Source organism: Diadema setosum, chromosome 22 (genome assembly GCF_964275005.1).
Source record: "Diadema setosum chromosome 22, eeDiaSeto1, whole genome shotgun sequence".
In the NCBI taxonomy this organism is placed as follows: Eukaryota; Metazoa; Echinodermata; class Echinoidea; order Diadematoida; family Diadematidae; genus Diadema; species Diadema setosum.
In genome coordinates, this window is record NC_092706.1 from 1037979 (window position 1) to 1065578 (window position 27600).

The 27600-nt window shown below is 39.7% G+C and overlaps 2 protein-coding genes across 2 annotated transcripts; both read right to left on the reverse strand.

The window, feature by feature from the left end:
• Nucleotides 1-2629: 2629 nt before the first annotated feature.
• On the reverse strand, nt 2630-27493 carry LOC140245092 (probable Bax inhibitor 1). The gene is made up of 10 exons (XM_072324690.1): nt 27274-27493; nt 24347-24433; nt 23850-23958; nt 20833-20953; nt 18321-18369; nt 16891-16988; nt 10306-10385; nt 8883-8983; nt 6250-6325; nt 2630-4985 (listed from the first exon to the last, which is right to left on the reverse strand). The coding sequence occupies exons 2-10, from the start codon at nt 24406-24408 to the stop codon at nt 4956-4958; spliced, it is 726 nt and encodes a 241-aa protein (XP_072180791.1). The 5' UTR covers nt 24409-24433; nt 27274-27493; the 3' UTR covers nt 2630-4955.
• Nucleotides 14366-15331, reverse strand: LOC140245058 (uncharacterized). Its single transcript, XM_072324654.1, has one exon. It carries the CDS (start codon nt 15329-15331, stop codon nt 14366-14368), a length of 966 nt encoding a protein of 321 aa, XP_072180755.1.
• Nucleotides 27494-27600: the final 107 nt, after the last annotated feature.

The window sequence follows — 27600 nt, forward strand, 5'->3', positions numbered from 1 at the left end:
CGAGAAGTCCGTGTCTTGTGTTGTGTCAGTTGTATTGAATGCAAGATGTAAAAGCATGAGTAGTTAGAGTACTATTGGTCTAGTTCAAGTACGTATGGTAACAGTTAATAGTAATCTTAAGCACAAACGTTCGCCTTCAACGAACGGCCCCCCATCGAAGTTTTGGATGCTTTGTCACGTTACATGAGGAGGTTGTTGGTTAGAAACTAAGGAAATTCTACACAATAGAGGAAAATAAGGGGAGTTGTCCGAGTGTGTGTTTGATTGGCGATGTGTGACGATGGTGATCAGACTGCTCGATGTTCAAGCACGTGTGTACATATCATGTGTGCATGAATGCGTGTGTGCATCTCGAGCATGTTCTGTTGAGTCTAATGACTTTTGCACGGTGAACAAATAGCTATCATAGAACGTCAGATCGTGGTTGTCAACATTTACAACTTCTTAGAAACAGAACTCACCATTAACTTGAACAGATACCCCTGCAAATTTTCAATGAATGGCCGAAATATGGTGAATTAGCTCAGAAGTTTGGCACCAGGACAGAGTTAACCGTTGCAGGCTCACACAGTCACGGATACAGATCGCAGAATGAATATGTAGCACATGTATTAAAGGGCGCCAGCTCTAGCCAATGAGAGCACTTGTAGGATTGAAAGAGGTAGTGTTGAGTTTGGCGTTTGGCTATTGGTTGAGCCTGTAGTTGCTATTCTAGCTGAATGACAACCCCCCCCCCCCCTTTTTTGTATTTGACTTCCTCGAAGTTTCTTTGCGTGATATTGATTGACATTCACAAGTTGTCATTCGATAAGGGTTCATACCCCTGAAAAGTATGTGGTGGCAGCAACTTATGAAAGGAGGTTTATTAATGGTTTGGTGGCTCATTAGAGAGTTTATTTCTTAAATAAGGGGCCAACGAACCCCACCCCCCTCCTCGCGCCACAGTATTTATATATAGTATATATAGCATACATTGGCATGCATATAATATACGCATACGCTCGGAACTGTTGAGTTTGAGTTTAGTCTTCATTGAGATTTCAATTGAGTTAATGTTGAGATTTCATTATATTTGTACTGAACACTATTTTTTGGATATGATGTCTTGATTATCCGTATAATATATATATATATACAATTTTTATTTTTACAGTAAACAGATGCTCTAATAACTAGTTGTATTATTGGCTCATTCCTTTTAATTTCTTCTCCATTTGTAATCAATGCTTTATATGCGTCTTTTCTTCGAAGTTTATCTACGAAAAAAATAGAATCGCTAAAGTCTATTATTACAAGGACGTATATAAAGCTATGTATTTTTATAAAGAGTATATATAGCATAGTATGATTCAAACAAGCACTTGAAACTTTTGTTGAGTCTGAGTTCAGTATTCATTGAGATTTCACTTTCTACCATACCCCTATACGTATCAGCGCTCTCCTTGACAACGCAGCTCCAGGGCAACGCACTACGCGCATGACGCGCATAGCATTGTTGTTATGATTCATGTTTATCATTGTCCATCATTGTCTTTGCACTGACGAAGGTCTGAGGCAGACCGAAAATTTTGTAATAAAATTTTTGTGTAATCGTTGGATCCATGGCGTACTTGAGACTCTTTCTTCTAATAATCATATATATATATATATATATATATATATATATATATATATATATATATATACATATATACACTTGTACATATATAAATATATATACAAATGTATATATATAGTGTGTGTGTGTGTGTGTTTGTTATGTATTTGTCCGATTTGTCCTCAGTCTTGGTAAAGGGCAGGGCCCGAAAGCTCGAGAAGTAAAATCCAATTGTGAGGATTCAAAAGCTACGTCTACCGCCTCTTCTTTATTCTCATCTATTATAGGTAAGAATAAAGAAGAGGCAGTATATATATATCTATATATATCTATATATATCTATATATATATATATATATATATTATATACATACATACATACATACATACATACATACATACATAGGTGTATGTGTGTGTGTGTTATGATATGCATTTAATGTTAGCAGTTGGACATTGCCAGTGCAGTTTTGTAGACATTATATAAGTTTCATAATCAAAACAAAGAAATGAGAACAAAAAACAAACAAAACACACACACACACACACACACACACACACCTACTTGTCTGTAATGCTGGGTCATCTAACAAAGCTTTCATTAACCAATATACACCATTCACTAATGTAAATTAAGTTCTGTGGAAATTTATGATACAATCCACTCCCATTAAAACTAAGTCCTCATGACCAGCAATTTTCTTTTATAGCCAAACAGCATATAAATAGAGTGTATATACGTGTAGATAGTGATATTGGCATCTCAGTTTTCACTTCGTTGTGATGAGAGTTTCGTTATAATCATGTTCAGAATAACGGGAGTGCACTGTAATAAACTAGTGTCAAAGTCAATATCACAAATACATGTATGCTTTTTGGCTTCCTTTCTAACATAGCTACATGCATTATATCACTGTAGACACAATCAACATACAATGTGCATACACACTGCACTCATAACTTACACAGAAGCTTTCACAATGCCAACAGGCTACACATGCTGGTAATTAAAATCACACTGTACCTCAAGTGTTTGATTCTTTTTATAAGATCTTTAAGCATTTAATAAGCAGTCTGAAAAAAAGACAATGTCAATTATGTGGATACTCTGCCATCAAGTCATACATTAATGAAGCAAAGAATCTCTAACACTCCATTCATTATTAATCACATAACTGCTGCATACAATATTCTGCGATACATGTACGAACATTAAATAGAATTTTTTCCTGTTCATATTTCTAAAGTGCACTCAGTCTTTTTGAGCAAGAACTCCTCACACCTCTTCTCCTCTTTCAGTACTTGATACAACCTGCATGTGAATTGTACATTTATACCTGTCAAATCAATGACAAGGCCTGGTGATACACAATAGTGCCTCTTAAAATTCTCCATTAATGCATACACTCTGTGCAGTTACATATTTGATGTTAGTAAGAATAAAAGGACATAATAAAATTAATCTACATGCCATAACATCTATGAAAATCACGACAATCAACTCCTGGTATTTCACCCCCACTTATGCTGTAATTACTTAGTTCTCTAAGAAGAAATTTGGAAATAGGTATAATTCACTTGACAGAGATCTTACCATTGACAAAGTACACTTTAGTTGCCTTCTGAACAATTCTATTTCAAAGCAATTAAAGAGAAATTAAAGGTACTTGAAATGTGAGACTAACAAAAGAAAAAACAACAACTACATGTTATAATGTTGTCATGCAAGTATTAAACACAGTACAAAGTCTCATAGTATACAAATAATGAATGTTTATGAGTGCAATGGACAGAATATTTCATAAGGTGAAAGATGAAATGATCCATTCAACTCGGCTGCGCCTCGTTGAATGGATCAAACATTTAATCTTTCACCGAATGAAATACTCTGTCCATTACACGAATGAAAAACATTTATTATTTGTTTCATATAATGCCTAAAATAGATCCATGTCATTTGATGTTTTATCAATTTGGAAACAAGAGAGACACTGAGATCGCGAGAGTGCAGTGCTCACTGAGCGCTTTACGCTGGCGCGCTGTCGCATACACACACTGCAAACGCAAGCGCATTTAACAGGCGTAGTGTGCCGGGCTCTCAGCGAGCGTGCAATGGAGCAAATCATATGGATCCAAAATTGCACGGTAAATGGAGCCACAATTGCACGGATGATGACGTCATAGTGAAATGGGCCGAATGATCAATGTTAAACAACCAATCAAATGACAAGGATCTCCTCAGGCGTTATATAATATTGACTGCTTCCTACAAATATGATTATATACTGACTTTGATTTTTGTCTGGAGTATTATAAAACAAGGCAAATGGAAAGAAATTGAATTGTATTGGATACCATTGGTTACTGTACATGTCAGTAATGTAACTATACACACGTAGCTGACTTGATATTACGTAAATTTCCCCCACCGTGACACAATTACTGACTACGTACACTGCGCTACATCAGGGTTTGCTCAAACAGAAGAACACAAGCATTTCACATGCTGCATATTTAGTTAAGAAAACATCAGTTGTAAAATCTGTACATCATAGCGTACATTGTGTTGGAAATGATTGAAGTTAGCAGCTGAACATCATTGTCATGTATGATGGACATTAGCCTGGCCAAAATGGTCAGAATCAGGATGAGCTATCTATCACTATTTGCCCAATAAGATCATCTGAGTACATCAAACAAACACTTTGAAAGAAACTTTACAGCGCAAAAGCCAACACAGAAATTTGAATATATTGAATATTTACATGTAGATATATATTGCTTTGGGGAACAAAGCTGTGAGGTCAAAAAGTGCATGCTTTTTGTAGAAGCATCATCACTTATAGGTACCATAGGTTTGTTTGTTTGTTTGTTTTCCAACTGATTGACAAATGAATTCATGAATTTGAACCGAAAGGTTATACCAGGCACACATATATCTGCACTGAACAGCAAAACAGCATTAATGCAAAAACAACCATTTGTTCAGTTTTTTAGAACAGTACTCTATGCAGCTTTTGTCAAAATTGTCTATGGTTCACTGTTTAATAATGTTGTTGGCTTTTATTTCATATCATGAACCATGTGGGGTTGGGAATGGGGGGAGGGGTGGTCCCTTCCTGAATTGAGGCCTATTACGTGTACATGGTATTCTGAATGACAAAGCATCTCTTGACCACACTGACCCCTAATCATGAGAAATACGATGACAAAATTAATGTCATGCAGAGATTTGTGACTGAGTGAAGTATATGATTGGATCAAGCAAAATAAAAATGAAATTCAAGATCCCAAATATGACGAATAATTATTGATAGCATAATGACACTATTTGATGCTTGAGGCATGGTTGATTGAATCAGTTCCTTCGGTTACGGCGATTCTTGTTCTAATGAGACAGAAAAGAAAATAAAGACAAAAACTTAAACCCCTCAAAATGGATGAATATGGCAGTTAGGCATGGACAGGTTATTGTCATCATGGCCACAGAATGTCATTCACATATCCAGCTCCAAGTACAGTCAAAGCTGTCTACAGCGGCTACCCAAGGGAGAAGAGTAAGGTGGCCACTATTGACACGTGACTGCTACAGACAGGGTCTTTAACGTGGCTTTTCTCTTGAAGGGAATTGTTTTCAATGGCTGTATACATCAGGTGGCCACTACTGTAAAAGTGGAAATTTTTGCAGTGTTGAAATTTTCGCGCATTTCGCACAACCAGAAACTAGCGCGAAAATAAAAGCACGCGAATATTTTTGCTTGCCATATGTTCCTGTGCGTGAAGTCTTGATTCCGCGGAATTAAAAACACGCGAAACTCTTCTTACCCGGCCAAGCGCGAAAAATTAGTCACGCGAAACTATCCACTTTTACAGTATAGACAGGTGGCCCCTACTGCGGGTTTGACTGCACATATACATGCAAGAGTTAAATAACACACATGCATGTAGATCTACTACACCCATCTTCTCAACCTTTTTTTAACCCGAGACCCACTTTGGCTCCTACAAATTCTCAGAGGCTGTGTTAGACTGAATACAATTTTTTTTTTCCAACATTGTGGCCCACCTGTGAAAGCTACAGCTCCTCAAGTACAACAACTTTGTATGTTTCAAGATACAGCCTTCAAAGTACAAAGACACATCCACAATAAAGAAACAATGAACTTGGAAATCCTTTCTGACAATGATTAGTAAAACGCTATAATCATAATCATGTCTGGCAGAAACAGGATTTCAATCTGCTTTCATACTTACATGTAACATAAAGAATTTGATCAGCACAGCAATTTTTCTACAGTGTACACATTTACAGGCAAATTCTTATGCCATTCTACCAAGCCCATACCAGCTGTTTTAAAGTGCCTATCGCACAGCTCTATTAAAGAATTTTAACAAACAATTAGTAACAATTTTGAATGCTTTGTCTGATATGCTACTGTTACACCACTGTTTTAATGAAAACAAATTCTCCTTGGGGACAGACAGAAATAAGAAAAATCAGATCTTGTCAGCCAACAGGACAAGTGACTTATCTTAATGAAAACATGGGAATTTAGCTAAAAAACAGACAAGTAAACAAACAAACAAATTTGAAACAAAACAGAGAAACAAAACCACACACATACAAAAAAAAAGAAAGAACTAGTACTTACCTCATTGTTTTGGGCCAGGATGATAAGAATGTGACGGAACAGGTTGATGAAGTCCAAGAAGAGGTCAACAGAGTGCCTGTGAAGTTTGAGGAAAAGAACGGTATTGTGTTTATAATGAGGCACCAGCCCAAGCCTCACTCTCCTCTGCAAATTGTACGTGTGGTATGTTAACCCGCTGAGGACGGTTTGATTTTGCTACAACACGCATTTCCCATAGACACCTGCCCGAGTATACTCAGGACTCATAAATCCTCAACAGGTTAAAAACCCGGAAGCATGGTGTTACGACCAAAATCACTCTGAGAATGATCGCACAAAAGAAACAATCAACTAATGTTCAGGCGGTTTATTAACAGTGATATTGTGGGTACAGACTCGTAATCGGTTTTCACATCAGTACAATAATGATCAATAGAAACAATTACAAATCGGTAATGGAATCACTTACATATTTTGTTAAATCACATAGTCCGTGTAATTCCTTTGAAGTGTCCAGATACGAGGTTCGATGTAGATGAATGATCCGCGATGCACCGATGAATGATACCTCCGACGTAAATCCAGAGGCGCAGGTTGTGATAATCCTCTGTATTAATCCAGGGTAAAAATCCAGGATATACGTCCACAGCGAAACGTGCAGAATCCACAGGAAATGGGCAGAATCCAAATGTTATGACGACCACGTCCAGTTGATGCGTTGAATGATGATTCACTTTATAATGTCCAGCAAGGAATCCAGCCCGTCACAGTTTTGCCGTAACAATGTCCGTTGACACTAAAATATGGAGTCTCTCTCCAATGTAGGCAAATTAATTCTCTGCAGGCAAAATGTCTCCCAGGCCTTATCTCCACAAACACAGTTTGTATAGCAGGTCAGCAGGTAACACAGGACTGACTATAAGAAGTCGCTTCAGAGCCATAAGTGACGTAACTCTCAGAGCAGAGGTGTTGGGTACTCTGCCTACTGCAGAATTTCTCCTGCTTATATACTATCCATTCACCCCATTCTAGTACATTCTGTAATTTTCTCCAACCTGGGGCCACATACCTGAACATAGTAGCAAGTCCAAATTCCAGGAATCCTGGATGACTCACTGCCTAATATGTGCATAACATCATTGCCAAAATTAACTACCAATCACATTGGGTTACAAGGGCAGTGCCTCACTCAGCCAGCACTTCCTAGAATTTTCTGGAATGGGTTAAATCATTCTAGATTGAGTGAGCTATAATGTATTTCCTGTCACATGCATACATGTACTGTAGCTACATTGTATACCCTGTAGAAAATTCTCCACTGATCTGGTCAGCCTGTATGTACTATATCTATATCATATAGAATGTTCTCCATTAATCTGGTCACCCTGTGTACATACACATTAAACAACCATGCATACAGCCTTGATACATGTACATAACTACTTGTGTGTACATTTGTGACAATGGGGATACCATGCAATGGGAAGGCTGGAATGACTCAAATATATTTGGGAATCCCTATAGACCGATTCTGTGACGCGCTATGTGTATTTTTGGCATGGGCAGCGCCATTACTGCGGTGTCTCATCCGACCCCCCCCCCCCCTCTCCCCCACCCCTCTCACGCGCACAGTATGAAAAACTGATGCATGGTTGTTTTAGCCAATGGGCGTCTCGTACTGAGTGCGCGAACCTTTGTTACAAGTGCGGGATAAACATGTTGCCCGTGGGGTGGGGGAGAGGAGGGGGGGTCGGCTGGGACACCGCAAAATGAGCTTATGGCTGCGCCCAGTGCCACAAATTGTCTGTTGCCCTCAACGAACCCGAATCGGTCTATAATGAATCATGTACAGCTTTATCTCTGATCTCTATGTAAGTACACCCACATTCGTAGAATCTTGACTGGAGTCAAATGTTACTGACATACCCCTTGATGCAAATATTCGCTGATGAGTAATTTTACTTCACCAGGCCTGCACTGTTCATACATTTTTTTTAACGTACCCTGATGGGCAGCAAATACAGATTAATTCAATTAATGTACGAAATTCCTGTTCAATATACTCTTTGCTTGAATTCAACATGAAATATACAGTAGACAGGTACATTACTCACAAGATAATTTCCCCACCTCGCACAACAGTTTGCAGTCGCATGAGTGTATGTGCCATTAACTGGCATCTGTCTCAACAATCATTCAAGAAGAATCATGTGGACCCGAGTATCTCATTATAGGCTAATGTTTCTGTGACAGAAGTGCTTACAACATATGGAAACGCCACAGAGCTTAGACAAGAGTAGAAGTACAGACAGTACTTTTACTTCTGTGAATTTTTGGGGGCCAGCAAGAGTACAGAGCACAGTATTTGAAGACATGTAAAGAGTTTGACTGCAAAAGGAGTTAATTCCATTATTGCTCATTTGAGATATTTGTGATTAAAGCTGCTAAAAACAAAGAAAATATGGGATTTTTCTTTCGTAACTTCAAGAGAATTCCTTGTTATGTAACAAGTAACGTATCTCAGGCAAGGTTTAATTTTGCTCTATTTGATGGTGGAATTTCTTGAACATGTTTTAAAAGGGTGCTGAACTAGTTTTGCAAACAGTCTCTTCATGAATACTTGGTGAACTATTGCTGGTATTGATGATACTCACCAGATGAAGTCTTTGTCGCCATGGCAATGCTTCTCTACAATGAGCTGAGTGTCAAAGAGGATGAAACCACTGAAGATGACCACGCCCATGTACAGACCCATCTGGATGGATGAGAAGAGGAGAGGAGATAAGACCAAGAAGATTTCACTACCACACTCAAACTTAGGGCCCGGGCCCCGTTTCATAAATCTGTTCATAAAGTTACAAACAACTTACATGTACGAGCGACTGGTGATCAGTTCTTGTGCTGAATTATGGAAATTGTGATAAGTATAGCACATCAGAACTGATTACCAGTCGCTCATAAGATGTTTGTAACTTTACAAACAGTTTTATGAAACAGGGCTCCGGTCCCACTGGCGTTTAAGAAGGGTTGCGCATGAATTGTGCACAAAATTGAAAATTGATTCATATTCGCTAAACATTTGCAATATTCAAGAAACATGCTTGTATGGGTCGGCCGACATCTGCACAGGTCTGCAATTATTCGCAGAGGCACATTTTCTGTTGCCAGGACTTTTGAGCTGCACAAAATTTTGGTTGCGGATGTTCAGCAAATATAAACCAATTTTGTGAGCAATTCATAAGCAAATCTTCCTAGACAACAGTGGGACTGGGCCCTAAGGGACAATATTAGACATTTTCACTCTTCACTACGCCTTTACCTTATCCAGGGTAAGATGGCGGTAATTTGGAAGAAGCCGGCATAAACACATACCATGGTGCATACTTTGTCTGTCAGCTGATTTTGTTCTCAGCATAAAATGCAAAGAGTTAAATCACTGTACATCACACACCAAATGAAAACTCGCCATTTTGTTGAATTATTATTTTTTTCAGCGCTGTACCCTGGGTTACCAAAAAATGTGTACATATAATTTCTAGTAATATTATGCCCAAAAATGTTTTCTTGTTTGTGATTATGCAACATAATCAGTCAGCATTGGGATCGTTATCGCCGCCCCGTTTTATGCCAACGCTGATGACGAGAAAACATTCGCCATGACAACATTGCACAACTGTATGATAATGGACACAAGATGGCACTACACAACCCTGTACCCCGGGCTACGACGGTACCCCGGGGTACAGCATGCCGAATCATGTGTTGACCTCTTTACCAGAATGGCACGTCATTTAGCATTCAGGAAGCATTGATTTCAGTGTGGTAAATTCAATGGAGTAACAAACTTCATGTATAAAAATTGCCAAATACCAGACTTTAACAAACACATCGTTGCTAATTGATGGTGGATAAACCGGCAAGCACCATTTGTAAAAATTACATGAATAATCATTATATCGAAGATGCTTATCTCACTGCATTTAAAAGCCATCATGCCTATTTATAGTACATATGACCTTTTTGTACTCATGCGCAAAGGGGAACCACAGACTGGCTTATACTGGTACTGTGCATTACCTGAAAGATCCTGGTAGAGCCAAAGAAGATGTTGATGAGGCTCATAAAGAACATGATGGACAGTCCAGACATCAGGGGACCTAGGTGAGTATTTAAAAAGAAAACAACATGAACGATAAACTGCACAATAAACTGCACATAAGAAGCAGATCACTTTGACGAGGTCATTCTGGTGGCCATCCCAGCTACCATATGGAACTAAATTAGGCCCTGAATGTTAGTCCAGCCTGAACAAAGGGTCCAGGCATCTAGTTCTGTTCAGTGGACTTACCATAATTTTTGCAGTTCACACAGTTTCACAACAATCTTCTACTTTTAAACTAATGGTGCCAATTATTCTAGTCCTTACAGAGTGCTCTATGTGATGCTTAGGAGCTTGGTGGGAACTGAAAAGAATCTTGCTATTATGTCCTTGTAAAGTATATGAATATCATTTGAAAGACAACCGAAACATGTTCCAAATCATAACCTTAGTGTATTTCTGTCACCAAAATGTACAATTAGTATAAGAATGATTTCCCTGTAGAGATCAACTGTAGCTCTGTCAACAAAGTTTGTTATTGCTGTCTATCGGCCACACTTTTTTTCTCTTTTTTTTTTGGGGGGGGGGGTGTCTATGTACTGAAAAATGGAAGATTAAACGAGAACTTACCGTTTGAAGTTTAATATTAATTTTATGAGTAATTGGAGGGTGAGATTACGTCATATATGAGATCCCGCTAGTGCGCGCGCCACTCAATATTAGAAGCAAGAATGTGACCACTGATGTAGGAAGATAACGAGAGATTAAGTTACCGTTTGAAATTGAGGGAGGGTGAGGTGGGACGTAATCTCACCCTCCAATTACTCATAAAATTAATATTAAACTTCAAACGGTAAGTTCTCGTTTAATCTTCCATTTTATATCGTAATTTCTTGAGAGATTACGTCATATATGAGATTTCGAAGCCAGTGGTAACATTCTCGAGGCAACCCCCCCCGAAAAGGGGTAGGGCTAGACTAGGGAGCATACCATAGATAGAGGTTCCATTGCCATTCTCATTCAGGCTGAATGCTGCATAGATATTGTGTCTCCAAGAGTTCACAAGTTCAGGCAGTTCAAGACATGTCTGCTCAAATCTTAGGGCTTCACAGTCTATTTTTTGATAATTGTTTCTACAAAATTTTTCTCAGCAGGACAGGGCTTGTTGTAGTACTTGCGAAAGGTTCTTTCGTTGGCCCAACCGGCTTGCGCAAGTATCTTAGATACTGGGAAATTTCCTTTATTGGCTGCGGAGGTAGACGCTGCCCGAGTAGAATGCGCCTTGTAGATCCCTGTATCAATACCCGCAGCCTCCAAAACCTCCTTAATCCAGCGAGCGATTGTTTGAGAGGATACCCTGTGATACGGTTTCTTGTAGCTAACAAAAAGGTACCGCTCACTAGCTCTGATCCTGTGGGTCCTTCTGATGTATTCCTGCAAGTACCTGACCACGCAAAGTCTCCTGTCTGGTGGGTATGCCTGGAGCTTGACACTGTGTGAGTAATTTCCAGGCTTGCTCTGTTTTAGGAGATCATGAAGGTGAAAGGTGGCTGCATTCTCTCTTAACACCATATCATCCAAGCTTAGGTAGTGTAATGATTGAATCCTTTGTGCTGAGATTAATGCAATAATCACACACAATTTAAGCGTCAATTTTTTCAGGTCCAATACGTGCGCTGGGGACCAAGAACGAAGAAAATTGAAAACAAGGTTAACGTCCAACGTTTCCATGTGTCTAGGCTTGGGTGGGCGTAGCTGAAAAACTCCCTTCATAAACCTCTGGATAAAGGGATGGTTTCCAACTGTAAACATAGTATCTCGAAGTATCACAAATGAAGATAGAGCACTCCGTGCTAAGTTTATGACACTGTAACCTGCCCCTTTTTCGAAGAAAATGTCACTCAGGAATTCCAGGACAGCTTGAACATCTGAATACAAGTAGTTGCTGCATTTCTTGTCACAAAATGCTTTCCACTTGTTTATGTACACTGCATACTGTTTTTTAGTCCCTTTTCTCCAAGAAGAGGCCATTACAGCAATTATCCGTGCATTCAATCCCGCATCTTTGAAGGGGTTGCACAGAACCTGCAAGCAAGAAGATCAATCTGAGTGTGAAGTGGGTGAGGAGTGTTAGAAACGGGCAATGTTAGTAAGGATTCACTCCTATGAATAACAAGTGGTTCCTCATTCATCATCCTGTTTAGGAGAGGAAACCATGGCTGGCTTGGCCATTTTGGGACTACTAGTATCCCAGCTGCATTATCAGATTTGATTTTTTGAATGCACTTAGCAACTAAGCAGAAAGGAGGAAATGCATAAAAGTACCACTTTCCCCAATCGAGAGTAAAGGCATCAACAGCCTTGGCATGTGGGTCGGGCAGCCATGTGACATAGTTCTCTACCTGCTTGTTAAGTCTGGAGGCAAATAGGTCTATTTCTGGTGTCCCAAAACGTGAGGTTATTTCTTGGAAAACTGTGCGGTCAAGCATCCATTCTGTGCGGTCATTGAATTTTCTAGACATGCGGTCTGCCTCCACATTCAGCTTTCCTGGCAAGTGTGCAGCTGTGACCCAAATTTTATGAGTTTCGCACCACTGCCAAATCTCTCGGGCTGCCCGATCACAGTCAAGGGATTTAATGCCTCCCATGTTATTAATGTACGCAACAGCAGTACTGTTATCTAGCCGTAACAAGACATGAATGTTTTGTGAATTAGAACAGAAGGACTTGAGTCCCATGCCAGCAGCCAGGGTCTCCAGATAATTAATCTTATTCTCCCTGGCTTTTTGCAGCTCGTCTTCATTCCATCTACCCCCTGTATGGGTGGTATGATCAGATGCCCCCCAGCCTTTGCCACTGGCATCCGTGCACAATTCGAGCATAGGTTTAGGGTGTCGTAAGGGTGAGAAAGCAGACTGCACATTGTCTATCCACCATTGCAGCTCTTCTTTTGCTTCCAAAGATAGGCTCATTTTTCTGTCAAAATGCCCCTTATTCATTTTGAGTGCTTTGATTTTGTCCCTTTCTAAAGCCCTGTAATAGAGCTGTCCATACTGGACTGCGGGAAATGATGCTACCATTTTCCCGATAATTCTAGCCACCTGCCCGACACTGGGGTTTGCTATTTGCATAAGTTCAGTGCACAAGGACTGTATTTCCTCTGATTTGTTATCAGGCAGTCGAATTGTCATGGTCTGAGTGTTGAGAATGAAACCAAGAAATTGTATTTCTTGAGTGGGGCATAGTACTGATTTATCTGGGTGCACCAAGAACCCAAGTTGTGCAAGGATGCTAGTGGTTTCCAAAACCGTTTGCAAAGTTTGATTCTCACTTTCTCCAATAATGAGGATATCGTCAAGGTATCCAATTACTACATGCCCTTGCTCTCTCAGTAATGTGAATGCAGGTTTCAGTAGTTTAGTGAACAACCTTGGCGCCGTGCTCAGGCCATTAGGCAGTACTTTGAATTGCCAAAGTTGATTTTTCCAGGAGAACTTTAAGAACTTCCTGTGTGCTGGGTGCACAGGTACTGTATAGTACGCGTCCCGAAGGTCGACTGAGGCTAAGAAACTATTTTCTGAAATGAGTTCAATAGCAGTATGAATATTTTCCATCTTAAAATGCTGGTACTGGAGATATTTGTTGAGATCAGACAGGTCTAGGATAACGCGTGTACCCCCATCTTTTTTAGGCCGTGTAAAAATATTAGACACGTATTCTCCAGTTTCCCTCTGGCACTGTTCAATTACTCCCTTGTCACGGAGTTTAGAAATTTCAAGATAATATCAGCCTCTTCGGCTTTATCACATCGAAAAATGTAAGGGGGTTTAGTTCTAGATGGTGCACCCATCTCTTTACTGAATTCAAGCCTGTAACCACTTACAGCATTTAGCACATGTGGGTCAGAAGTAATTTTGCGCCACTTTGGGAAGAATTGCTGCAGTCGACCTCCTACCACAGGTTCTACATTATCATGACATAGCTTTGCATGATCACTAGAAAAGGATGTTATATTTACCTCGTCAGTTGAACTGGAGGTTATCGTGCTCTCTTCATCCCTGAGCCTTGCTTGCTGCCGCAGTGCGGTTGGTGCTGGCTGGGATGTGTGAAGGTGTGGGGAGCTGGCGGCTTCCCCCTCCCCTTGGGGCGCTGGCCTAAAAAAGCATGGCTGGTAGCTCCAGTCCACGGTCCTTTTGCACCTGTAGGCCTAGTCACATCACTTGTGCTTGCACGAGATGTAGTCCAGCCCGCGTCGCGGTACTGTTGGGGCAAATTCGAGCTTCCTGATGTAATCTTGCTCCTGCCCTTGCCATATGCACTCCTGCCATAGTCATATGGGCTGAAACGCTGCTTTTTGTACTGTCTGCTATGCTCACTCCTGAGGACACCCTCAGTTGCTTTTTGTTCATCTCTAATGTCTTTCATTTGCTTTCCCAGGTCGTCACCGAAAAGGAATTTGGAGACCGGTGTAGAGGGCTTGCAGAGATGTTGGAATTGATAACCAATGTCTGGTTTCATGAATTCCTTATGTAAGGAATTTAGCTCAAAGTTCGCACTGCACAGAAGTGCTAGTGCATCTTGCTGCTGTTCAGTAATATTCTGTGCCGACACTGTATGTATGTAGGCATTGATGCCTCTCGTGAGATTCTTTTGGAGTCTCTGAAATTTGAGGTCTCGTGTCTTTGAAAAGGCAGGTAGCCCATTCCAGATTCTTTGGTTGACTTTCGGCACATCCACCAGCTCACAGTTGCTGGGAATGGGGTATTTAGTGATCGTTTCATCTACCACTTTGGGCTCAAGCTGGTGGGTCAGAAGGTAGGCTGTAGACTTAGCAATTTCTGGGTCAATGGGGGGACCAACTTCCTCAGCCACAGCAAATTTGGCTGCAATGTTTGGAACTTTTTCCACTACAGGAGGGGGAACTTCGCCTTCTTCAATATCAAATTTGTCATCCTGACAACGATCCCCTTGACCTGGTTGGATAATCACTGAGTTTTCATCCATATCTCGGCCCAAAAATGGTGCCGCATATTCATCATCATAATGGCAGTCAGTATCTGCCGAGTCTGAAGGGGAGTATTCAGAACGAGTCCTGATACTCTTTCCATTGCCACCGCCTTCACGGGCTGGTGTCTGCTTTGCCGACTGTGCCTCCACAAATTGAACAACCACAGCTAATTGGCCTTCAAGCTTGCCGAGTCTATCCTCCAAAGTTGAAACTTTAGAAGCCAGTTTGGCAGGTGGTTTCACTGTTTTGTTTGCACCGGTACTATATACCACTAGGGTTAGCACTACTTGTAGTTGCAGTAGTACTATTACTAGTACCTACCTTGCCGGCTCTAGTAGGCGTTTTACCTTTGGCTGTCGCAGTTTTCTGCTTGCACTCTTGTGAGTGTTGGTCTCCGCGACCCCCGCCGGTGGCTGCCGGGGACGCAACTGCTGTCAGCAGCGGTGGTGCGGCTGCGCCGCCCACGTTTGGAACGTTGGTTGAAGACATAAATACCGTTGTTATTCAGCTGAAGAATGATCGTTAAAACCATAAAAAAACCTGGCAAAACCTCCCGTTGAGGTAACTTTAGCTATTATGTCAATCCAACTCGAACGAACTTGAATTTTCAAGTGCAATTCCGGCGAATTTTCCGATGCACAGAAATTCGCGTGTAAGCAAGATGGCGGCGACTAACGAATTGAGTGGCGCGCGCACTAGCGGGATCTCATATATGACGTAATCTCTCACGAAATTACGATATAAAATGCATGATTAATACACAAAAAACAACATTGTTTTTGGAAAGGAAGAAATCTATGGGCTCATAAAAGCACGGGCAAGCAAACAACTGGGACAAAGGTGATTAGTTTGAGCAAAGACAGCAAGACAGGGTGGTACCAAAATTTCAGTAAACAAGCCAGGGGGTGAGTAAAACTAAATTAGATAAGTTGTAGGCTACCATGGCCTATGCAAGTTCATTTCTATAATCCAGAATAATATCAGTTTTATGTTGGTCAGGCAGAACGGGAGCAAATTAATGAAAGGAATAAATTCCTGATCTTCCACAAGTTATCTACACCTAATGATATCATTAGGTATTTTTTACATACATCACAAATTCATTCCGTAATAACTCATCCTACAACAGGAGACCTTAGACAAACATGCCTGTAACATAAACCTGTGCTGGTCTTGTCTAAAAGCAGACGGTACCTTAAACCCTTTAACACCTGAAGATTTTGTACATGATGGCCTAACATTCCCTAGAAGGTACAGTAATATTGCTCTCATTTTGACAACTTTCTAAATTACGCAAAATGGCTCACAACACATATATTTTTCTCTATCCTAAATTATGTTAATTTGAAAGCTTATTTAAGTCTTTACCAACACATTAAGAGACTTATGTGTCACAGAATTCTGACATACTTTTGATGACCTTTGACTTCTTTCCACTTACGTTATTATATATTCTATATGAAAACAATAAAAGTGGTAAAGTATAAAACTACAACAAAAGTGGAAGGGCGGTTTCGAGTGGTTCAGTTACCAATGGGTTAATGTTCTCACTTACCTCCCAAGAAGAGCATAGTCCGCTGCTGTGACATCAAGGCAGCCAGAGAGAAACACACAAAGACCACTGTGGTAGCCATGAAGGCCGTCGTGATGATCCTAGTATACACGAATAGCAGGAAACGTTAAAATGTACAGGCAACTCCCATTTTAACAAAGTCCTTGCGACCAGCAGTTTTCTTTCATTATATTGAAATTTCGTTAGAGCTGAACAAATTAAGTCCAGACACAAAATAGATACTAATTTTTAAATCTGAATATATGCTTTACTGTGACAAAATTTGTTATAACCATGTTTGTTATAACGGGAGTGCACTGTAGTGTATACACACGCAGACAGACATAAACACATCAGTATACTACATACATCAGATGGATACATATGAATGTTTGAGTACATACAATGTAGGACCTCTACTTATCATGCAAATATAATTCATTAATCATATAACAGTGAAAAACTAGACAATCAATTTCAATTTCAAACAACGAATCTTTGATTCATATCAAAGAAACCATTTCTTACTTGGGACACTATGTTGAAGTTGATGATACATTCACTCAATGAGCTTACTACATCAAAATTGAGCATATTTGTAATGCTCATATTATCAATTCTGTGAAGTAAAGCAACATACAAAACAGATGTATGTCTCTGCAGGTTTTGCTATTCACTTCATTCTAAGCAAATGTTTCACTGCAGAACAAATGATCTACGGTTGGTGGAGAAACCTTATCAAAACAAATCTTCTGATGCTTTGCCTTTATCCTCTTCACCCCCAACAGTGCTCGCTAATATTTACATGCATGCCAATCAAATTATGTGGTATGTTCTTGTGCCCTTGCTTTAAGAAGAACCCAGTTGGTCGAAAAATAAAGTAAGATCAATAAATTTTGGTATACTTGCATTATGGAGGGTATGTTTTGTAGGATTAAAGTTCCACTACGGCCTCTTTTATAATGATATTGAATAATCATCACATGAGTAATATATCGTGTTGACACAGAGTTTAAAGTGGAAACAATTTGACCTTAAAGGTCCAGTTTACCATTGGGAGCAGTGATTTTAAAAATTTTCAAAATATCACATTTGATGCATATGTGTAGGTCAGTTGTATCACAAAACATCCTACCATATAAGAATTTTGCAATAAAACCTAAAATGTAAGGAGATATCATTGTTTTTCTCAATGAACCGTAACTGTAGACGGTTTAGTCTGGGAACATTTTTATTATAACCATTGTTCACACTTTGTATATTTAACATTACTTAATATTGCTTATACTAATTCTGATTTTTATATTTGTCGTTTCTATCCCTAACTCACATTTGAAAACTATTTTGAAGCACTAATGCAGGATTTTTATTTCATCTGCAAATGGTAAATTATGCCTTTAATGACAGTTCACATCGATAACATGCTAACTTACGCTGGGTCAATATCAGCCACCACTGAGAGGAGAGGTCCCAAACTGATTCCTGCAAACAAGAACCAAAACAAGTTGAAAGACATGGTATATGTACAATTACAATGTACACGAAAACCTTATTATAACAAACTTGCTTGTGACGAGATGCCGCTTTTCACCTGTTGAGGATGAGCTAACTTTGCTATAACAAATGATGCATCACGCGTTACCCCGGGGTACCGTAGTACCCCGGATTACCACGTTGTGTAGCGCCACCTCACGTCCACTCGAGGACAGCCAGAGAAAAATGCATGCACTGTGTGTGTGTGTACATAGTCATTCCCATGCCACTGCATGTTATACTATGCGTGCATGGCACACTGTGCTACCACTAGCGTGTGCTTCAGTGCAGTGCAGTGCAGTGGCTAGCGCGCGCTAGCTCCATCACCAAAATAATTTCCTCTTTTTGGCACCCAGGGTACAACCTTTTTAAAAAAAAAATAATAACTCAACAGAATGGCTGACTTTTATTTGGTACCCCGAGATACCATTTATGTCATCAAATGTTTCACCATATACACCTGCACGAGTGTAGCCTTCAACAGGTTAACCCTATAAAGACTGGGGGGGCTTTTTAGGCCCCCCTCGACATTTTTCGCGATAAATCTAGAACGTAAAAATCTCACACCGCGACGTATTATGACTTTTTTCTTTTAAGTCTTGTGCAACTTTCGAGACCAAATTCGCGATGTCCGGGTACGCGGTTCTGAAGTTACGCAATATTTAGTAAGTGCATGTCAGGCCAGAAATTGCTCAAAAACGTGATTTCATGTACAAATCCAATGCAAATTCTGTTTCTGACCAAAATTCATCGATATGTATCATTATTTTTACTTTTACTGATCAAAATCAATTAATTTCATGCTGTTTATGATAGAGTGTCGCTGATGATTTCCATAAAAAAAAAACAATAAAAAACAAAAAGTCGAAAACAAAGAAATACATAAGAAATTTTAAAAACAATAAAATACATAAGAAAAATTTTTTGATACTGCCGTTTTTTTTATGTTCATTCGATAAGAATCCTACACAGAGTACCTTAACCAAAAATCAGCAGTTTTGGACCTTTGATTATAGATTTACAGCCATTTTTTAAAATTCATGCATAAATTAGCATAATTGATTTATTAAAAATAATGTTGAATATTTGTGAAATAATTACCTATTCAGTTTTGTAGATTACCTTGTGGGTGACGCGTGTGCCAATTTTCCTTGCAATCACGCCCTCAACGGCCAAGATCTTAGGGGGGGCCCAATGAGCCCCCCCCCCCCCCCCCCAGTCCTACGAGGCATCAAAATAGCCCAGTCTTTTTAGGGTTAAGGAGGTGATTTTGGCCGTCATAACTTCCTATTACACTCTTTTTTGGTACATTCACAAAAAGGTACCAGTTACAACAAGGTGAAATCATTGGTCCTGGAGACCTTGTTATAACAGGGTCTCCCTGAACTACAAATCTGTCAAGTTATTCTTTTGTTTAAGTTTGCAGGTGTGTCTCCCTGACAGCAAAGTCCTCATGAATACAAACAATACAATTATCTAGCAACATAACGTGGACACATGACTTAAGAAACCGAATGATACCTATCTGCACAGTATGCCAGTGAACTAGAGCAGATTTCCCTTGAAAATCACAACAGGTGTTCTGACTAATATATGGGCTATAGGAAGGGGTGAATAACAATCACAGAAATCATAATATATTGGAACAGACTGATTGAGAGATGTAGTGTGCACATTTCAACTCATGATGCTCTTTAATATTGATTTTAAAGGACAAGTTCATCTTCATTAACATAAGGATTAAGAGAATGCAGCAATATTAGTAGAACACATCAGTGAAAGTTTGAGGAAAATTGGACAATCGATGCAAAAGTTACGAATTTTTGAAAACTTTTTTGTTGGAACCGCTGGATGAGGAGACTACTAAGGCTCGTGATGTCATATGAGTACAACAGTATAAAGAAAATGTAAAGAACATATTTTCACTTTTTTCGCATTATAAAAGAGCACTTGACTTGCCTGTTTCTAAAGGCAATGGGAATAATATTACCCATAACATATGTCAGTAACGAGTCAAGGGAATGTGTACTTTTTTCAAAACATGAAATTTTGTGAAATTCTCTTTATATTTTCCTTATATTGTTGTATGCATGTGACATCATACACTGCAGTAGTCTTCTCATCCAGCGGTGACTGCACAAAAATTTTAAAAATTCATAACTCTTGAAGGGATTGTCCGATTTTCCTCAAACTTGCAATGATGTGTTCTACTAATATTGCTACATTCTCTCAATCCTTACGTTAATGAAGGTGAACTTGTCCTTTAACAACTATTGCCTCAGTGCAGCACAAGCAAGGCATTTACATTGTACAAACTCTGCAGGAGCAAAGGGATATGATTGAGTAAAGTACTGTCAGTCAGGGGGTCACTAAGCGGCTTTCTATCCAGCGAGGGCAGCACACAAAACTCACCCATGCAGAAGGCGAAGCCGAGGAGGATGGACAGGCGCTTGCCGTTGTTGTCGTCAGTCTGTGGGGTTGCACGCAACCACAGGAGGAGGCCGAATGTAGCGATGGCGGTCAGGAATTGACTCTGTGGAAGGGATGAGAAAAACATGAAATATATACCACTTTCATTTTCAAGGACCATGCAAAGCACAATATCATGTAATACTGAATGATGCATTACATATTAAACCAGAATGATAATGCTAGTATAAGTACCCTATGTACTCTGTATGACTTGTATTTATGTGATGTAGTAAGGGCAAATTGCAAATCAGCTGCAATAGACCGGTTTACTAATGATATGCATAATGACGTCAACCCCACGCGACCCTAGTGATTGTAACTAAGTCGGGCAAGCGAAATAAGCGCGGACGCGCGCGCCACACTGTTTTTGCATTCACGCGTGTATTGTCTACGATCATTACTCGCTGCGGATAATCGACAACTTTTGTTTGCTATAATCTTGCTTTGAGATGGCGTCAGCTTCAAGTTCTAGCCAAAGTTCGAGCAAGCCATGGAAGAATTGGACAGTTAAGGAATTAACTGAGTATTTTAGGGATATAGGTGTGAGCACAAGCGGCTACAACAAGGAGAAACTCATCAAACTAGTGCAACAGCCGTAGCCGATTTGGATTTGCCCATCGATCCCGACCTCTCCCGGGCGGACACCGGCCGGTCACTGCAGGAGAAGCTCGCGCTTGTAGGCTGCTCGTTCTCCGATCCTAACAAGCTCGCTGGGTTTACATCCAACTTCGAGAGTATTCCAGATTTTGGACTCTGATGTGTTCAACTACCTGATCATCAAGCGGACTGACTATGACTGGAAAACCTAAAGGGATACAAGTCATTTGAGGACTACCGTCTTTTCGCGGATGGAAGTGTTTCAAGCCTGAAGTTCAATGAGGTTTCGGACATGAGCCCTTTTCGTGTTTCCCTTTAGTGAGGTTAGGCCGACCGGACATACCTCAACAAACCAACGTACCAGACCTGGGTCGTGATGAATATTAAGTCAACGGAGGAAATAAATGTTGCCTACTGCGAATGTCAGGGAGGTTAGGTCTATCATTGTTTTTGTTTTTAATTTTAGGTCTACGTCTAGATCTACTCTAGATCTAGTCTATATAGGGCTAGGCCCCCTAACTGTTATTGTTAATAGAAAAATAGGTCAAAATCGTCATTCTATTTCATGAAGTCTAATCAGTCTGAGTCTAACTTTAAAAAAAATCCTTGGAAACATATCGATATGAGAGATTCGTGGTCTAGTTTAGATTTCACAATCAATCATAATGCTTAAATTCATTGAAGTTTGAAGTGATGCGGTCATACTGTATGTTCCATAGCAGCAGTGTTTTCCACCCATTTTCAGAACTACTGAAGACAAAATCGAAGCCAAAATTCAATAAAATCGAAACTATAGTCCAAATTGCGTTTGATCACAGCAGAATTTTTCCTCATCTAAGGTTGAGAATTGATTTAGAGCCACACGAAATGCCAGGAGGTAAAGTCGAAGTTGATGCATCGCACACATGTACACAACATACACGTAAGTCTACATGTGGGGACGTGTCGGGGACGGCTGCAGCAGCCGACGTTGCAGGCTCGCATCCTTTGTTTGCCCGAGGTTGCGGCCGTGTGCAAAATTAAAGATCCGTGCATACATTAGTAAACCGGCCTATTGTATGACCTGTTGCAATAGCACAGTTTGCATGTCAACAGAGCTGCAATGTAGTCATGAAATCAATTGAGAATCAACCTCATGGAACACACATACCAGAACAGCACCACTGGCTAAGCTTTACTTTCAAGATCTAACACATGCCTATGGCATGTACTGTACCTGGTCAAGGAATAGCACACTGGTTTCTACAATTCAATATGTGTACACTTCATCTTCTACTGCAACATTCTGGTCCAGTATTTAATTCCACTCTTTAAGTCCCAAAAACAAAAGTTACAAAGGTTGTCTGGTTAAAAGGAGTATCATCATAAATCATAACTAGTGGTCATTCCAATTCTTCATCCCTTCATTTTTAGAATATGATACTGACAATACACATTTCCAAATCATGCCTTCCGTTTCGACAAAAGATGAGATATAAATTAAGTTCCTTAACCGTCTAGAATCTCAAGGTGGTTCCTGATACTGTGTACATTGACAGTGAAATATATAAGTAGGCCTACAGACGACTCCCACTGTAACACAGTCCTCGGGACCAGCATTTTTTTTTTTTTTTTTTATAGTTAAATCGCTATAACTGAAGAGAATTTTGCACAACAGACACTTAGCAGTAACAATAATTTGGGGACCTGAATTTATACTTCACTGTAACAAAATGCCATTTAAAGTGTTTATTGTACCAGGAGCAAACTCAAGGAAGGCCATACCCGACGAGGATACTTGAAAATGCTGCCCTCACTTCAAAAGACCCTGTCTAACAGCACTCTTGTTCATGAACCTTGTTAATAGGAAGATAATTTTTTTCTTTCCACCAACAGGCAAAGTATGGGAAGGATGGCATACAAATTCTTAAGGACTAAGGGTGCTTTCGAGCACTCTAAAGTGAACCAAAGCGTACCGTACCGAACTGTGCCAGATTTGAAGCGTTCGAGCGCTTTGTCCAGAAAGCGTACCTCACGAGTTTTTTTTTTAGAAAAGGTCATGCATTTTGTAGCAAGAATGTCATCCACCTGAAGCTTGAACGACTTGCAGCTGTCCCGAACAAAGAGAATGATGTCTTTGCATTGTGACGTATGCGCATGATACGAGCATGCTTTACAGCAAACTTTTGGTATGCTTTGGTACGCTTTTGGAGCACATCAGGAAGTGGTCCACTTTTGGCTCGGTACAGTACGGTACGGTACGGTACACTTTATGAGCGTTCGCGCGCTCCTCTGGTGCGGGTACAGTACGGTACAGTTCGCTGTAGGAGAGCGCTCGAACGCACCCAGAGTTTGACTATGATGTGGCGCACAAGTCTTACCTGGAGGAACTGCAACACAACATTCACATAGCTTCCCGCTGCAGCAGCCATCATGCACATAGCAAGGCAGGAGTAGACTCGCTTCAAATGGGATTGGCAATCCTTGCTCCTGTCCATATCAAGTGACATAAAGTGAAATCTTGTTTAATGAGTCCTTCAAGGAGATAATCATCAATTCATATGAAATCAAAATCTAGGAATATTCCTTTCATCTCCTACATTTCAAATGTTATGACATCATCTAATCTCAGCTACACAATAAATAAATCATAAACCTCATGTAATTTAAACCCTATATATAAATTTCTCATCATATCTAAGGTGAAAACAGTCCTGATGTTGAATACATGTCATAGACTGTAAAATATATGAAGGACAACAAAAAACTACAGAAGGCTGGATCAAAGATTTGAGAGCTGACTGACTTTTTGTCGAATAAACTGCGTTCATCAGCTAAAAAGAAAAGTTGTAGGAAAGACTTGGACTGTGAGACCTACAGCTGTGAAAACTGGAACAAGGCATTCCACTCTATCTTGCGGTTTCCCGTGAACAGGTCCATGATGAAAGTATCCTCTGCGACAAATCTGAGCAGGTGAAATGAACAGGAAAAGCATTAAACATCCAGTGAAAAACTGTATTTGAGCTGTAGTATGTGTACTCTCAGTTCCTGCATCATGTGTATCTCCTATCATATACGGGTAATATTGTAGGCCCAATATGCAAGATTCATGTATTGTACAGTAACACTCATTCTGGTGTCCAATATCATCATCAGCTCGTCATTTGGCACTCCACAAGCTGAGCAGCATTTAGTCAACCTGAGACAACAGAACGAAAAAGTCATGAGGTGTGGAGATGGGCGAGAAATAAAGAAGGTACTGGAAAGTGTATAATAGACACAAGGAAGGGGAAAGGAATGGGGATGTATGAGAGGCTAAGTGTGAGAAGAAATGATAAGGGGCATGTATGGAAAATAAACAGTATGGAAAGCAAAACAGGAAAATTGGGAATTTCATACAAATATATCTTTGGATCAATTTCACGCTCTAACACCTGTGTGTGTGTGAATAACATGCACACAACTGCAGTGGGACACAACAAACTATTAACTATGTGTTGATAGCCAAAAATAACAAAATTATAGAACACAATCAAATTAAAACAATAACAAAAAGTGTGTTTATCTCCATGCATGAAACCTGCATTTTAGTGGAAGGAGAAGAAAAAAAAAAAAAACTACAAACTGTAAGTACAATGTAGGTGCACAGATCTAAATAGATCTACTTACTAGTAGTATGAAACTGTTACTAGTATGTAGCAACGTTAGTGAAGTTTTATTCTATTAATCTAACATTAATAGTGGGCAAATGTAGAGGACTAGAGAATGCGAGTCATGGCCGTGGTGTGCCGTTTTAGAAATAGCAAACACACGGGTCTAGGGTATATAAATGCTGTAATTATTTCTTTATAGTCTACATTTAATACTCATCCTGAAAAGTAAACATGCGTGTTTGTTTCAAAGTTTTTTTCAACATTCAAAACAGAGATATCGAACATCTTTGGTTAGGCCTAACAGTTAATCAGGTCTGAGGGTATATTGTCTTACGTTAGCTCTATGTGAGAATGCTTGTGGTTGTACACAACACTGTATTAAAAATGACACCCCTCTATTTATAGCACTGCGCGTATAAGAACGAACATTCATGCGTGAGACTACAAAAAGTGGTTTTTGCATTCTTTACTGGGGATTTGATGATATCAAAATATTACTGAAAAACCTGATAATAAACAAGATTAACAGCAAAACAATGATACCGTAGATTATAAAATGCACATTGAAAAAGTACATGCATTTCACACATACTGTCAATGCAATACCAATGGAGGGCAGAGGTGTTGGTTTCAAAATTTACGGCACAATTGAGTGCGTCAAAATATTAACCCACACATTCAAAGCAGTTATCTTGGACTCCAGAGTGTGTACTACAAGTCACATTTTTAATGAGCACCTGTGAATTAAGACACTTACAGTATAAAGAGTATTTTCTTTAAAGGACAAGTTCACCTTCATTAACATAGTCATAAGGATTGAGAGAATGTAGCAATATAGAACACATCATTGAAAGTTTGAGGAAAATCGGACAATCCGTTCAAAAGTTATGAATTTGTGAAGTTTTTGTGCAGTCACCGCTGGATGAGAAGACTACTGCAGTGTACTGTACATGTGATGTCACATGCGTACAACAATATAAGGAAAATATAAAGAGAATTGCACAAAATTTCATCTTTTGAAAAAAGTACACATTCCCTTGAGTCGTTACTGACAATAATGTTGTGGGTAATATTATTCCAACTGCCTTTAGAAAGAGTCAAGTCAAGTGCTCTTTTGTTATGCGAAAAAAGTGAAAATATGTTGAATTTTCTTTACATTTTCTTTAGCCTATACTGTTGTACTCATATGACATCACGAGCCTTAGTAGTCTCCTCATCCAGCAGTTCCAACACAAAATTTTTAAAAATTCATAATTTTAGCATCGATAGTCCAATTTTCCTCAAACTTTCACTGATGTGTTCTACTAAGATTGCTGCATTCTCTCAATCCTTATGTTTATGAAGGTGAACTTGTCCTTTAATTGTGAGTAAAATTTCAGGCAAATTGTGACATAAACCTTCTAGAACCTAGCAGGATACATGTCGTAGGGCCGGGCCTATCTATTGATAATTGAGTATTGATATGAAAAACTTGTCTATAAAGTTTAGGTGTCGATGCATTGGACTTCCAACCATACTTTTGTAAGTTTTTGGGTGGATAAAGCCTGGATCTAATATAGGCGCTAGTAAAATAACCATGATAACTAAGCGGAAAGAGTCTACTGTACAGGTTGTACACTGACACAATATTGCCCACTACCATAAGGCCTATCATTTTGTATTACATGATACTAGCCGATCCCATGTGACAACACAATACAGCTGCACAGATACAGGTACGGCACGCATACTGAGATTCTGACAAATACACAACACTCAACAGAGAACGACATAGGCAGTGACAGTTTGGGATATGGGCCTAGGGCTAGATGAACCTCTCCAGGCCTACATGAATATGATTAGATCTAACTGTTAGTAGACAAGATGATAACAATCAACATGGCTGTTTAGCGTTAATGTGGTGATTCAGATAAACTTATAAACTAGATCTAGAATGTTCGTTGTATTTTAAACCGGTTGTTACTGACCGTATGGTTTTGACCTTGTATGTAGCACTTACGAAGTGGCACGCACAATCAATGTCAACGAATCGTACCTGCAGTGCAGTGCACGATCACGACACGGTTTTCTAGAATATCCTAGAAGCGGCAGCCGCGGAGCTTTGACAACATGACGTAGTACAGAACTAGAGCTAAGATTCTAGTATTATTACCTATCCCTGCAGCTCTGGACAGCTTCTAGAGTTGGCCTCAAAAGTAAAATGATGGTGCTCCTGTGAATCAACTTCTGTCTCGATCCTTCTTTGGTTGTACGATTACGTTACGTGACGTGTGATTCTGGGCGTCGTATACAATATACAGCGTACACAATACTTTTACACACGTTGGTACGCCAGCTTATCGATAAGCAGAGAATCCCATACCACAGAAAAACACGTACGATCGCGCACGTACAACAGCTCAGCAGCGCTCTATTGATAAACGAATGTCGCCCTCTATCGCCAATCCTGCTGCCAGGGTTTACATCAGCTGGTGGGTAA